At 37.6% G+C, this 13,679-nt stretch overlaps 1 protein-coding gene across 3 annotated transcripts in view; it reads left to right on the top strand.

The window, feature by feature from the left end:
- The window catches only part of LOC121326830 (ephrin type-B receptor 1), a 382,350-nt gene that overhangs the window by 289,192 nt on the left and 79,479 nt on the right, over positions 1–13,679 (top strand). For all 3 annotated transcript variants that reach the window (XM_041270396.1, XM_041270397.1, XM_041270398.1), the window contains exons 8-9: positions 8,541–8,649; positions 9,456–9,520. In XM_041270396.1, coding sequence (XP_041126330.1) covers positions 8,541–8,649; positions 9,456–9,520 — 174 coding nt within the window. The remainder of the gene's footprint in view (positions 1–8,540; positions 8,650–9,455; positions 9,521–13,679) is intronic.

The raw sequence follows: 13,679 nt of genomic DNA, 5'->3' as shown, positions 1-13,679 counted from the left end.
CAGGTACATTATTTAAGCAGCTGTAGCAACACATGGGCATGTATAAAGCTATATTTTTCATAATCCTTCTACTTAATCTTTATGGACATCATTAAAATACTTGGCGTAATTACACTATGTAACACAATTTTTGTTCCTGGGTAGTAAGTGTTATTTCTTAATTGCTTATGCCTCAAAAGTATAGAAAATGGCTATTATTCCCCACAAACTTTGCTTTTGTGACCAGGACAGGTAAATTTCAAATTATCACTATTTCCAATGAGAAAGGAGCAAATTTGTGTCTTTTCGTTCACATAAAGTCAGAAAAAAAAAAAAACATATGAATCCAAATTAACATGTATTTACACTAAAGTAATACAAAAATGACTGCAAAAGATTTAGAAGTGAGTAGTTTTTCGAGATTTACGATTATACTGTAAATTTACAGTATAGTCGTAAATCTCGATAAACTACTCACTTCTAAATCTTTTGTAGTCATTTTTGAGTGGAAACAGATGCAGGAGTGATTCTTTGTGGTAATGAAACAGACAGAGCCTTATAATCCTATTTGGAAAGGAGTTTTTATTTCTTTTAATCCAGGTCTGGCGACTAAACAATAATACCCTGGCAATACACAGTGATGTGTACAGCACGGGGTAAACAACAAGGGAAATACATTCCCAAATAATAAACAGTGTCCACCGCACAATAACACAGACACGGTCACCAGTCCTGGATGCGTGCAGTAGTGCTTGTGGTGGTTGATACAAGTTTATATTTGTGACAATGGTGCTGTTCCGGCTTAGTGCTGGCCCTTGGCAACAGCTCCGGAACTGTGTTAGCTGTCTGGTAATGTACAAGACAAGACAAGACAATTACAAACAAACAAAACACAAAACTCATGATACAATTTTGTTTACAGGTCTCTCACAGTCTTCTCGGTTCTAGCAATTCAAACCGATGTGAAGGAACAAATTGCGATTCTCCATCCCCTTTTATGCATCACACATGACCCCTTGGTAAACGAGTGCAACCGCCTCTCCAATCTGTTACTACCCACTTTCTAGCTGGCCAACTTCCCTTGAATCCTAGGAAAGAATTGTCAGGCCATCCCATCCAGGGAACTCTGTTCTTGCTGCTTAGCGCCCTCACAGGTTAGGAGGGAGATGTACACCAAGAATTTTATTTCTGTACCGGGTACTGTCATACACACTCATGAGTTATGACAACAAATAACAAGGTTCTTGCCACACAATAATAAATTAACCCTAAAATAATTAGTAATATTGAATTTGCTGGAAAAGTATTAATCTCTCAATTAAAATAAACCAGTTTCCCTGTTAAATACATTAGAGAAATCCTGTTCTGTACAGTAGAATGTGTGTGTTATTTATTTCCTCATTTACACATTGGTTCTCTTTACAAGATATCTTTTTGATAGAGTCATTTATAAATATGAACGAATATGAACATGGTCGTTTTTACCAGTGAACATGTGTCAAGCAGTGCTTGTTCAAATATTCGTCCCACCACTAAAATCATGTATTCATTTCTACAAAATGGCTGAGTGTAAGTGTGGCAGATCTCTTGTGGTGCAGACTTTTTTTGAACATTAAATCAAGGACATTTTAATGGGGAACTTGCACATCTATTTCAGACTTTTCATATCAAGATTAATGCATATATATTATGAATTATAATGGCTTGCAAAATAATGAAAATATGAAAGCCCATATTCTGGAATCTGTCTTGCATTCATTCAAATCACAGTGGCGGTTAGACATTAGCCGAAACCTTTGTCTACTTAGTTTAACATTATATAGCAAGTACACTTTTACGAAAAAAAAAAAAAAAAAAAAAAAACCTTTGCTTTTGCCATGATTGTAAATGATAAGCTGACTATTCAGATAATAGAGTTTGCTTAACCTGTTGTATGCTGACACTGTATTGTAGTGCATTGACCCCCTTGGATTACAGACTTGAGTCAGGTAGATAAAAAGGTAAGAATTGGCCAGGTAGCTAAAAAGACCTTTGACTTCATTGGATATAGCATTAATTACTGTGGTTCACTAAAACCAAAGAAAGTAGTTGTGGTTGTAGTTCTTAATGGTTTGATCCAAGCATTACTAGTCAGTGTGGTTAGTCTGTGGTTTGCTCAGCAGTTTAAAGAACTGCAGTGTTCTTATTCGCAAAATTATAGCTTACCTCTTCACTTACCTGGGGCTTATTGCACAATACTCCACTGGAAATTTCAGTCAAGCTTGGGTCTTGAGCTTTGTTGACAGCAATTGTTGACAGTCAAAGGTTACAGTGCAAACAACTTTCAGTTTATCATGCTGTGATCTAGTGTCAGCCATTTCTGTAGGTTCTAACATGGCACTGAGAGACACACAATAGCTTCTGCTCAAACTGCAGCTTTAAGAACTGGTCCCAGTCATTTAGTGAAAGTTAGAATCGAATTACTCTGAAGAAATCATGGATAAACCATTGGCAGGTAACAGTATTGTGGATCTGATGCAGTATTACACTGATATGGATTTAGTAATATAGTACTGGAATGAATTACCAGTAGTGTGGGTTAAAATGATTGTGCTCCAACTACAGTTGCAAATCAAACTATGTTACTACAGTACTGTGATTCCACCCATGGCTAAGACCATTGTAGGTGACCGTATGCCATCATTGCTTGTCTTTAAAACTTTATTTAAAAACATAAATAAATAAATAAATAAATAAATACTGCAAAGCTATAAATATATAAAAAAAAATTATATGCAAAAAAGCACAATAAAAGGCTTGCAAATAGTTACGCCTTTACAGTATGTATTTAAAATATTACAGTAAAATAGTTTAGAATATGCCATTGAGATTACAACAGATTAAGATTGGAATATAATACAGTAGCAAAATGCAATAATAAATGCCTCCATGCGGTACACATGGAATTGTATGCTTGAACACCAAATAATGAAATTTGTTTTTATTCTGGATTAAATTTTAATCAAAATGCTTTCCTTAAAAGACAGGAGATGGCTGCATCGCCTATGTTCAAATTATTTTTTCTGCTGCATTACTTATGTTTAGAGGAAGTCTGCACACAGTCCCATCCAGCCGGTTGGTAATTAATGTTCAGTTAGCTGAAATTCTGTAAGAATGACATGTGGCTTCATTGTTTTCAAGATCAGGGCAGCTTGGAAGGTAGAACATTGTCTGGCACTGGGCCAAGGCACGATCGCTGGTAAAACAATTAACAGCAGGGGACTAGGTATTGCATTTCATCGTGCTTGCCCATTCTCTAATCAGCTTTTTCTTTCTGTTAAAGCTATTTAAAGTTTACAAATTCCACTTGCTATAATGATCTGCGTGCATCCCTGTGAAGGTAATTGATTGTAATAAGGCTTATTGTAATTTGAATTCAAAGTATAGTAGGCTGCCCTAATACTGTATTAGAAAGACCTCTGCAAATGAAAAAAAGAAACAGGTGTCCATGAATTCACTCCACATCCACGCTTCTGCATACAAAGAAGTGTTATGGATGTCTTTCGTACTGTTAGTTTATAAACTGGACAACAGAGCAGACCAACAGATGGCTCTTGAGCCATATAGGGCTTATTGAGAGCCACATATAGGGCTTATTGAGAGCCACATACAGGGCCTTTTGAGAGCCACAATATGGCGCTCTTGATTTGAATACTGGACATTGAGTAGTTTTGTGAAAGCAAGTGCAAAAGAAAATGTTTAAACATGTTATCAGAATTCCTTAACTTACCTGAAAGAATTTCAGGTGGTGCAGATACAGAGGCCTCATGATTCAGTATTTATTCCAGAACTCTGCAGACTCAAAGAAGTATCATCCCGGCCACCCTGTAACAATGTTACAGGAGTCTGTTCTATATGTGAAATAAGTTTGTACTGGTTTCTTATGTGGGAATTAACGAATACAGTACAAAATAAAAATACTTTTAAATTCCGTCATTTTACCAAAGTTGCATACGAGTAATTAACATGTTTAATTACAATTTCTAATGCGCTTGCAAAATGTATGTAGCATTCTACACTAAACAACAAAGTTCTGCAACTATAATATAATATACAGACAGAAATAGAAAAATACAATTGTTATATTGGTATATTAGCCAGAAAGAGCAGGCTACTCAAAAAAGAACTGTGCCATTAGCATCTAATTATGCACAATAAAATATATAAAAAAGCTTATGTATTTATTTTCCCTAATTCTTCCCCCATAAACAGCAATAAAAACTGACTTTGTATCCGAAGTGGCCATATGATATCGATCTGCCAGTTCTCTTACACGGAAGCCATTTCTCTTTGTTGGTATTTATTTTGCAAGCTGTTTGTGCTTAGGTGTGTGTTGGGAGCTATGTAAAGATATATGATTTTATTTCTACTCTAATTTCATTTCTCTTCCTAATGAATTCATAGGAGTGTCATAGGAATGAAAGACATTCTATTGAAATCTACAGGAATTTCACACCATTTGGTAGTTGACACAATGTCCTTTTCAGTATCTTTGGAAAAGTGCATACCAGATCAAGAAGCTTCTTTAATTGTTCTGATAATTTAGTGTTTAACGTTATGGATGAACAAGTGAACTAGGAAAAGCAAGTAAATTACATACAACCACAGTAAAGCATGGTACCTTGCTTTATCGCACTTTGCTGTACTTTTACTATGATAAATGTTTATACTGATCCAGCAGGCAACGCATCTGTTAGGTGACACTCTTACTGGTCTCTCTCTCTCTCTCTCACATAATAGATTAGATTTATCAATTAACAAAATGCAAAGTGAGTGAACAGAATTAAAATCTACATCAAATCCATATTTGGTGTGACCACCCTTTGCCTTCAAAACAGCATCAATTCTTTTAGGTACACTTGCACACAGTTTTCGACCGAACTTGGCAGGTAGGTTGGCCCAAACATCTTGGAGAATTAACCACAGTTCTTCTGTGGATTTAAGCAGCCTCAGTTGCTTCTCTCTCTTTATGTAATCCCAGACAGACTCAATGAAGTTGAGATCAGGGCTCTGAGGGGGCCATACCATCACTTCCAGGACTCCTTGTTCTTCTTTATGCTGAAGATAGTTCTTAATGACTTTAGCTGTATGTTTCTGGTCGTTGTCATGTTGCGGAATAAATTTGGGTCTAATCAGATGCCTCCCTAATGGTATTGAGTGATGGATAAGTATCTGCCTGTACTTCTGAGCATTGACGAGACCATTAATTCTGACCAAATCCCCAACTCCATTTGCAGAAATGCAGCCCCAAACTTGCAAGGAACCTCCACCATGCTTCACTGTTGCCTGCATACACTCATTCGTGTACTGCTCTCCAGCCCTTCGGCGAACAAACTGCCTTCTGCTACAGCCAAATATTTCAAATTCAGTCCAGAGCACCTGCTGCCATTTTTCTGCACCCCAGGTCCTGTGTTTTCGTGCATAGTTGAGTCGCTTGGCCTTGTTTCCACATTGGAGGTATGGCTTTTTGGCCGCAAGTCTTCCATGAAGGCCACTTCTGGCCAGACTTCTCCAGACAGTAGATGGGTGTACCAGGGTCCCACTGTTTTCTGCCAATTTTGAGCTGATGGGACTGCTGGACATCTTCCAATTCCGAAGGGAAGTAAGCATGATGTGTTTTTCATCTGCTGCAGTAATTTTCCTTGGCCGACCACTGCGTCTATGGTCCTCAACGTTGCCCGTTTCTTTGTGCTTCTTCAAAAGAGCTTGGAGAGCAAATCTGGAAACCCCTGCCTGCCTTGTAATTTCTGCCTGGGAGAGACTTTGCTGATGCATTATAACTACCTTGTGTCTTGTTGCTGTGCTCAGTCTTGCCATGGTGTATGACTTTTGACAGTAAACTGTCTTCAGCAACCTCACCTTGTTAGCTGAGTTTGGCTGTTCCTCACCCAGTTTTATTCCTTCTACACAGCTGTTTCTGTGCAGTGCAGTGCCTGATATGCTGCTTATTTGTAATTTCTTATAATCTTAAATATCAAAAAGGGTCAAATAAGATCAAGTATATACAGTAGCAAGAAATCGCAATTCAACAGTTGATTATAACAAACAGATAGTCTACCTAAAAAAGTATGTATTTCTTTAAGGTAGTCTCATTCAGCGGTAGCAGTTGTTGTCATTTGTCAAATATAATTATTCCCTGATTTGGATCTCTGTTTTCCACATGGTATATGATTCTCCATCCTCTAGGGACAGATTTAGAAATCCCTTGTCCTAATTTACTGGTTATTATGAGTGGAGAGAGGGGAGGAAACATGGGTAGCATGTGTCTCTTTAAGACTCAAAGAATGGCTTTGTGTTTTTTTTTTTTTTTTTTTTTTTTAATTCCGGTAACATTTCTAACTATTGGCCAAAATTCATATGCAATGACTAACATGTTACCTATTTATTTCATACTGAAATGTCCTACTCATATTAGCAATACTTTAAAATAGGTACTTATTAACAATTAATTAATGTTATGATGAATTTAACATCATTTCAAAAGGAAAATGTTAGTTAATATGTATCTACTTTAGGATTGCTTGTGCTGTTGATTATGTGTTTTAATGGAGCAACATCTTTATTTAGTTCACCATTTAATTGTTGCACGAAACAGATGCAATGACTATTGCTTACTGCTCAAATATTTAAAAATAAACAACATACTAAAGATTATTGAATCACCATCAAGTATGAGACATACCTGTAAGAAAACAAATTATTCAACAGTTTTTAAAGAAAAATGAAAAAGAACAACATTGCTAATTTTATAGCTGATATTGTCAACATGTTTAAGGTAAAAACCTTCTCAAATACTGTTCAGGTAAAAAAATAATCACTGATATTGCTGGGCTTAAAAGCTTAGCTTCCTTAAAATTGAAACGTTTAAAACATGTGTTCCAACACCTTTAAAGATCTACTAGAACGACCTGTACCCATGGGGATTCCCAAGCTCAGTATAAAATAGCATCTGTTTTTGTGTCTTGTGTCATGCGGGGCACTGTGTTTGACAGTGTTCAGTGTGTGTGCGGTTAGAACAGGTTTTGTCTTTGTAACGGGCCAGCTGGTATTGACAAGCCCAGATTGTGAGCTACTAATTCTTTTTTTAATGCTTTCATTGTGATGTTCCCCATTAAAGATGTACTTGGCAGTACTTTTTGTGGAGTTTACATTTGTTTAATAAAGGTGTGTATTTCCCATTACTCACGCCCTGTTTTTCATTTTGTGTGCATGATCGGTGAGGGACATTGGCACTGGCTGCAGTCAGGCTCAGTGCCGACAAACTGGCTGGCACCCCAAGAGCATCCCCTCACAGTTCAACCCTGACGTGAATTCTGTTGAATTGTGGCTGATGGTCTGTTGGTTTTGTCCTGTGCTTTCCATTACACTGGGGGTTAAGTTTACTCGGACCAAGGTGCCCCCAAGTGGCTCAGCTAGTAAAAGTATGGTTGTGTGATGTGCAGGGTCAGTCATACACCCAATCAGGGATCAGGGGAGCACAGATTTGCATCCTGGATGTGTGCAGCTGGCAGTCTTTACTAAGGATTCCAGAGGGGGTGTCACATAGGCTCTACACCCTCACGTGGGCTCGGGAGTCAAAACCGTCAGGGATGGTTTTTCCTCTTCACGCTACAGTACTCATCTTATTTGCCAGGTGCCTGGTGAGCTCAAGCAAACACCTACAGGGCTAGCCTTTGTCCTCCAGAGGCCATTAGCTTGCCAAAATCTGCTTTCGAGTTCCTGGGTGAAAATAGGCAATTGGATTGGTCATGGGATTGGAGGACGCCAGCTGATCTTCAGTTCAGAGCTGTTGTGATGATTGCAGCGGTGAGGGGACATAATTAGACATTCAACATTGGAGAGACATTTTTTTTCTAAATGGAAAAATAATAATAATAATAATGATTATTTTGGAATTACTCTATGAGGAACTCGATGATCATTAATGGTCCTGAATGGCCTCCTCTCTGTTGGAAACTTTCTGTTTTATGTTCTTATATTCTTGTTTTGGCACCAGTTACCAAACTCATTTAATTTGTGACTTGAGTAGCCAGATCCAAACTCAGACCCCCAGAGGTGAAAGGAATGAACATGTAGTGACACACCACCAAGCCCTACCTGACTACCTGACCTAAGCATCCGTGTTGCTTCAGTATATGAGCATTAGTGTGAGAGCTAACACAATACTTAAGTAAACCTTAACTTAAGATGATCTTGCTTTTTTACTTTACATGTCTCAATATTTCTCTTGTGAGATTAGCAGTTTATTTTCCTTTTCACAAAAATGTTGCTGATTTTGGTGAAAAAACCTTGATAAATCCGGCCCATGATGTTTCTGCATTGGTGACCAAAAAAAAAAAAAAAAAAAAAGTGACAAGAGACATTAAGAATGAGATTAAAGACATGTTAATTCAGTTAATCAATAATACAATTGTATTGATTGTTTAACCAAGTATAACCATTCCTGTTTCCCTTACTCTCACCCCCTACCCTCTCTTTCACACCCTGTCTCTCCCTCCCCCTATCTCCTCTCTCACACATAGATGACTATAAGTCGGAGCTCAGAGAGCAGCTGCCATTGATTGCTGGTTCAGCTGCAGCTGGTGTGGTATTCATTGTGTCTCTGGTTGCCATTTCCATTGTCTGCAGCAGGTAACTAGTCCCTCACTTTGCAGTATAGTGAACCATCTTATATTTGATATATTTATGTGTGATTGATGATGTGTGATCATGACAGAAGAGGCACAGTACAAACAATTTACAATAGCTAGATTACATCAGTAGCTCAATTATACAATATCCATTCTTATCTTGGCATATGCAGTTGTATCATGCCTTGATTTTAAAACGAGATTTTAAAATCCAACACAAGCAATAGCATCACTGGTGTTCTTCTGTTCAGGATCTTTTGGTTCTTGTATTTTATACTTCCATTTTGAATATCCTGTATTTCAAAGATTTGCTACAGTTGAAAATTTGCTGCTTACTGGCCTCACTTCATGTGCTGTGCAGTAGTTCAAACTAATTCAATCAGTCTAGCTGTAATGAGACCATGTGACTTACGTCTGTGGTACCAGGATGCAACAGTTTTCTATCTATATTTTCATATCCTGATTCGACATAAACAAATAAATGAAGAACCAAGACAGGATAATAATAATAATCATATTAATTAATGTAAGGAAAATAATTAAAAAATGGGGACCTGTAATGATGTTAATGCATCTAAGGAAATGTATTCAGAGCACTGCTTTAAAATAGTCTTGGTGATAATATCAGATTATAATACAATACTCATTTTTCACATACATTCCACAAATAGAGAGATTATCTAATTTTCTCTATGATAAATTATACAATATTTATTTTGTTTCTTATTATTTATAGATGGCCAGTGACTATAAATAAGTAACCTGTATATTACTAGTCTTACTAATGTGTTATATTTTCACTTGTAGGAAAAGAGTGTATACCAAGGAAGCTGTGTACAGTGACAAACTGCAGCACTACAGTACTGGCCGAGGTAAGTAACTATACCAGCGGAGGGGCTGCTATTTTCATATATTTTTATTTCCAGTAAAGCTCTTTCAGGACTAGCAACTGTTCTATTTGATCGTTCATATTAGAGGCTCAGCTCAGATTTGAACCGACATATTCCTGGTTCAGAGGTCCCAGCTCACACCACTGGCCCTGTACAGGTTGATGAGGTGTTCAGTATACTGTAGTATAGAGTATACGATGGCAAACACCTGTACATGGGGGAAACATCGAGTGAACTGACAGAAGCTGAAAGCTTTGAAGTAGCCAAAAGCTTGTAAATTTTTTTTGATCTTTTTATGCTTTGAAGGTTTTTTGTGGCAAGTGGTTTGGCCATTTATGACGTCAATGTTTAGAATTGCATTTGAATTGTTTTCCTTGTGACGTGTCGTGAAAAATGTGCTTTGATTGTCTAAAATTGCCATAACAGTCTAATATTGGGCATTGTCTGTACAGTGTAATGCAGTATTAATGTTTTTTTTTTTGGCATGGTGGTGAGAGCTGCAAGACAGGTAGTGCTAAAATACAGATAGGGAGTTTGCAGACCATATCTTTTGTACCGATGTGTTGGATAGCGTACTGGGTAGTTCATGATGGGGTCACTCAAGAATGAATGAGATGGGGAATGGGCTTCTAAAGAAGAATGAAGCCTTGATAGGCCAAGGAGCCTCTTCCCATTCTCACATGTATGTTGCTACGCTCTTCTTAAGTCAAGGCCACAGCAGAACGAGACCAGTCCATTAAGACCAGCTTTACAACTAGTGGAAAGTGGTTGTTAGACAGGTGGCCTGTTAACTGAGGGGCTTTTACACTGATACAGAGGAGAACCAAGGATATGACTCACCTCTTTACAGTGCCATAGCTCCAGCGTCATCAGTCGTGACCCTTCTCTAACTGGCCATCTTGAACCATCTCCTTGCTAACCGTCTTTAAAATGATCACATATGGATTTCAAGGAGATAACCCAATAAGCACTAACACAAATCAGGATGAATAACTGGCCCTTGTAAATAAATGGTAATTTGTGTCACTGTTTATGGCATACAGATGTTGTTAAGAGTCGTCTCTGAGGATTAAGTGCCACCAGGGCCAGATGGAGTCTGACTTGACGAGGGGGAATACAGGCGTAAAATGCATGCAGCCTTCCTTTAGTCGCTAGTTGCAATAAATATCATGCAGACATGTGCTCTACTCCATATAAGCATCTGCTCTGGCATGCTGTTCCATTTTTCTACAATGATGGAAACCATGACCAAGGTGTTTGTTTTTAACACTTTCCCATCTTGTTGAAAATGTTTCGTCAGAATAAGTGTTTTGGATCAGCTGTTGTGAGTTCTACAAATAATCAATTTGTTTGCAGTTGCTTATGGTGAAACAGTAAAAATGATGACTCTCAATCTCAAGGAGTTAGAGATAGTAATCACTGAGGAATGCATCCCTTCAGAAAACTGTAAACACCTCGACTTGTTTGACTCATGACTCCAAATCAATGTCGTCCTGACTGTCATATTGACACTGTGTGGCAATGTTGCCCCGCCCCTGTGAATTTCTGTGTTGTATGTTATGTGTTGTGTGTTAATGTTGGTGTATAGTCATTGGTACACAGGATGTAATATGGGGTATGCGCACGAGTGTTTAAAATGTATATTTGTATTTAGGCATGAGGATTGCACAACACTTCACGTGCAGGTAAAATGTAATAATATGCGAGCATGGAATTACACTTTATAAATTCACGTGCAGTTGTACCGAATTGAATGATTGATTAGCAATCGAGTCTCGGTACATCTGCATAAAAGCAGCATGTTTTCACTCACTCGGGTTTGTGGGTTTGGTGAGTGGAGAACAGGACTGGAGACAGAGGTAATAATAGATATCATAATAGCAGATCACCATGTTTATCTGTGTAGTCCTTTTTGTTTGTCTCTTTGTTTTGGCTGCCAGTGCCGTGCCCTGTGTTTTGTTTGTCTTTACAACCTTTTATTTTCTGTCTGTTCAATTACTAAATGCTGAGCATAGCTCAGCTTCACCAAAACTCCACCTCTCTGTTTATTTTGTGTTGGTTCCTGTTTCTGGTCTGACGCCACCCACTGCAGCTGTCTTTGTGACACACTGGTATGGCAGGTGTTTCTTTTTGTCCAAATCTGGGACGTTATTTGTAATTTAGGTCTTTAATCCTGTACTACAAAATACACCACCTTACAAGAAGTAAATTCAGTTCTAGTAAAGCAGCGAATACAGGACAGTTAGTATAAAGGTTTAAAATGTTTACGTCAGCATACCGGAAATGAAGGCCTTTTTTAAAGCAATTCATTTCATTTTGACAGGGGATTTCTTAGGAGCAGGCATTTGAAATAACTCCAGTTCAGAAGGTAATTTTATAAGCAACATTAAGCAGGCCATTAAATACTGCAATTGCTGAATGTGCACAACTCATAGAAGCATAAAATATTTACATACTTTTTTCTTGCCATCATAAAAATGTAGAACGTTAAACAGTTTTGTACAAGAAAAGAATAAAAGAATGCAAAAATTAACTATTTGCTGTGTGAATTATACATGAAAGCCACCTATGTTCCTGTAATAAAAGCAATGAGTTTCTGTCTTTATTATTTACTGAAATAGAGGCTGTGTAATTGCTGATAATATAACTAGTAAGTGGTTGCAGGAAAACCATTATGCAGAGCATAGAGGCTGTTTCAAGCGACTGAATAAATTCTGAAATGTATCTGTATATGGACTTACTTAATAGTCAATTATATCCAGGCAGTCCCAGTTCAAAGCAATTAGGTTGCAGTTAGACTGAGGCTGCATTAAGAGCAGAACCTGTTCTTAATACTGACTTAAATGTTTAATGAATGTCCATTGAGTCAAGGCTCACTTCTCACATGTAAAGCATTGTCTGCTTGTAGCTGCCCAGGCTTAGCAGTTTCCGTAAGCACTCACAATGGGACCTTACATTATCATCCGTCTTCTTTGCAAAATCAGAATTTGTCTTGTCTGTTAATGAACATTCTTTCAGCTACCAGTGTTTCAGTGGACTGGTTATACATTTAACAACACTGCGGTAGCAAATTGGAACCATCCTTCCCTGAGGAATTGCCTCACTGTGTCAAAGCCTGATATTTTGACCTTAAAATCAATTCAGTATTGCTCAAAGTAAATTACATTTGTCTCACAAGATACCTTTTCCACAGATAAAATTAACTGACAGCAAATAAAATTTTCAGAGATTTTTAATAATATAACTAAAAAGAAACTACTGAGTACAATAAATAACTGCTCTTTCCTTTAGTTGTGTTGATTCTTGCTGGTTTTATACTATTACAATTACAACAAAAATCTTGGCTTGACTGTTCTACTCATATGATTGTTCTCTTAATTATACTTGTATATGTTAATCAAAAATATCTGAGAATTGTCTTTTATGTATTGATTTACCAGTCGAGGTCACATCCCCTCAAGACTCTACTTGGCAAAGTACAGGGAAGTACAAAAAGGCCTGTTTTAAGTTATGCAAACAGGTTCAAATAATTACATCTCTTGAAAAAAAGATGAGTAAAGGAGAAGAGGGTAATTATGTAAACTATAATTTTTTTTCAAACTGAAAAAATGGGAGCGATGGTAACGTACGTTACTGTAATAAAAAAAAAAGTGTGTTTTAGAAAGTTCTAGAAATGCGTTCGAGTTCATCTTTGCCCTTGCCCTATAATAACCCCATATCTTATATAACTTGTTTTTGTCACGTTTATATAACTTGTTTTGGTTAGAATGTTCTAGTGAAAAGAATAGTTTATTCAGAGGGCCGAGCCTCGAGGGAGCGATCTGGCCAATTACTCTCTCGCATGCAAAAGCCTAACTTGATAAGTTATAAAGGACGGAGTTCTCCTCGGCTCTGATGAGAGTCAGCCGTGAGGATTAGCGCGCAGTCCTGCTCGGTAATTTCTTGGAGACAGCTGCTTTCTCTTACCAGGGTCGAAGGGCTCTCCCGATCCGCTTGGAAGGGTAAGAATTAGTTCAGTTGCGTCTCATGGATTGTATTGATCTGTGATTAATATAATCTTTGTATGTAACCTTGTTGGGTTGTGTCCCGTTAGGGATATTGTTGTTCGCAGTATAGCATCTGTGTATGTAACTGCGTGTGT

This window comes from Polyodon spathula, chromosome 14 (assembly GCF_017654505.1).
Source record: "Polyodon spathula isolate WHYD16114869_AA chromosome 14, ASM1765450v1, whole genome shotgun sequence".
Lineage (NCBI taxonomy): Eukaryota > Metazoa > Chordata > Actinopteri > Acipenseriformes > Polyodontidae > Polyodon > Polyodon spathula.
Note: the sequence above shows the minus strand (reverse complement) of the source record. Positions and strands in the feature narration are given on the sequence as shown.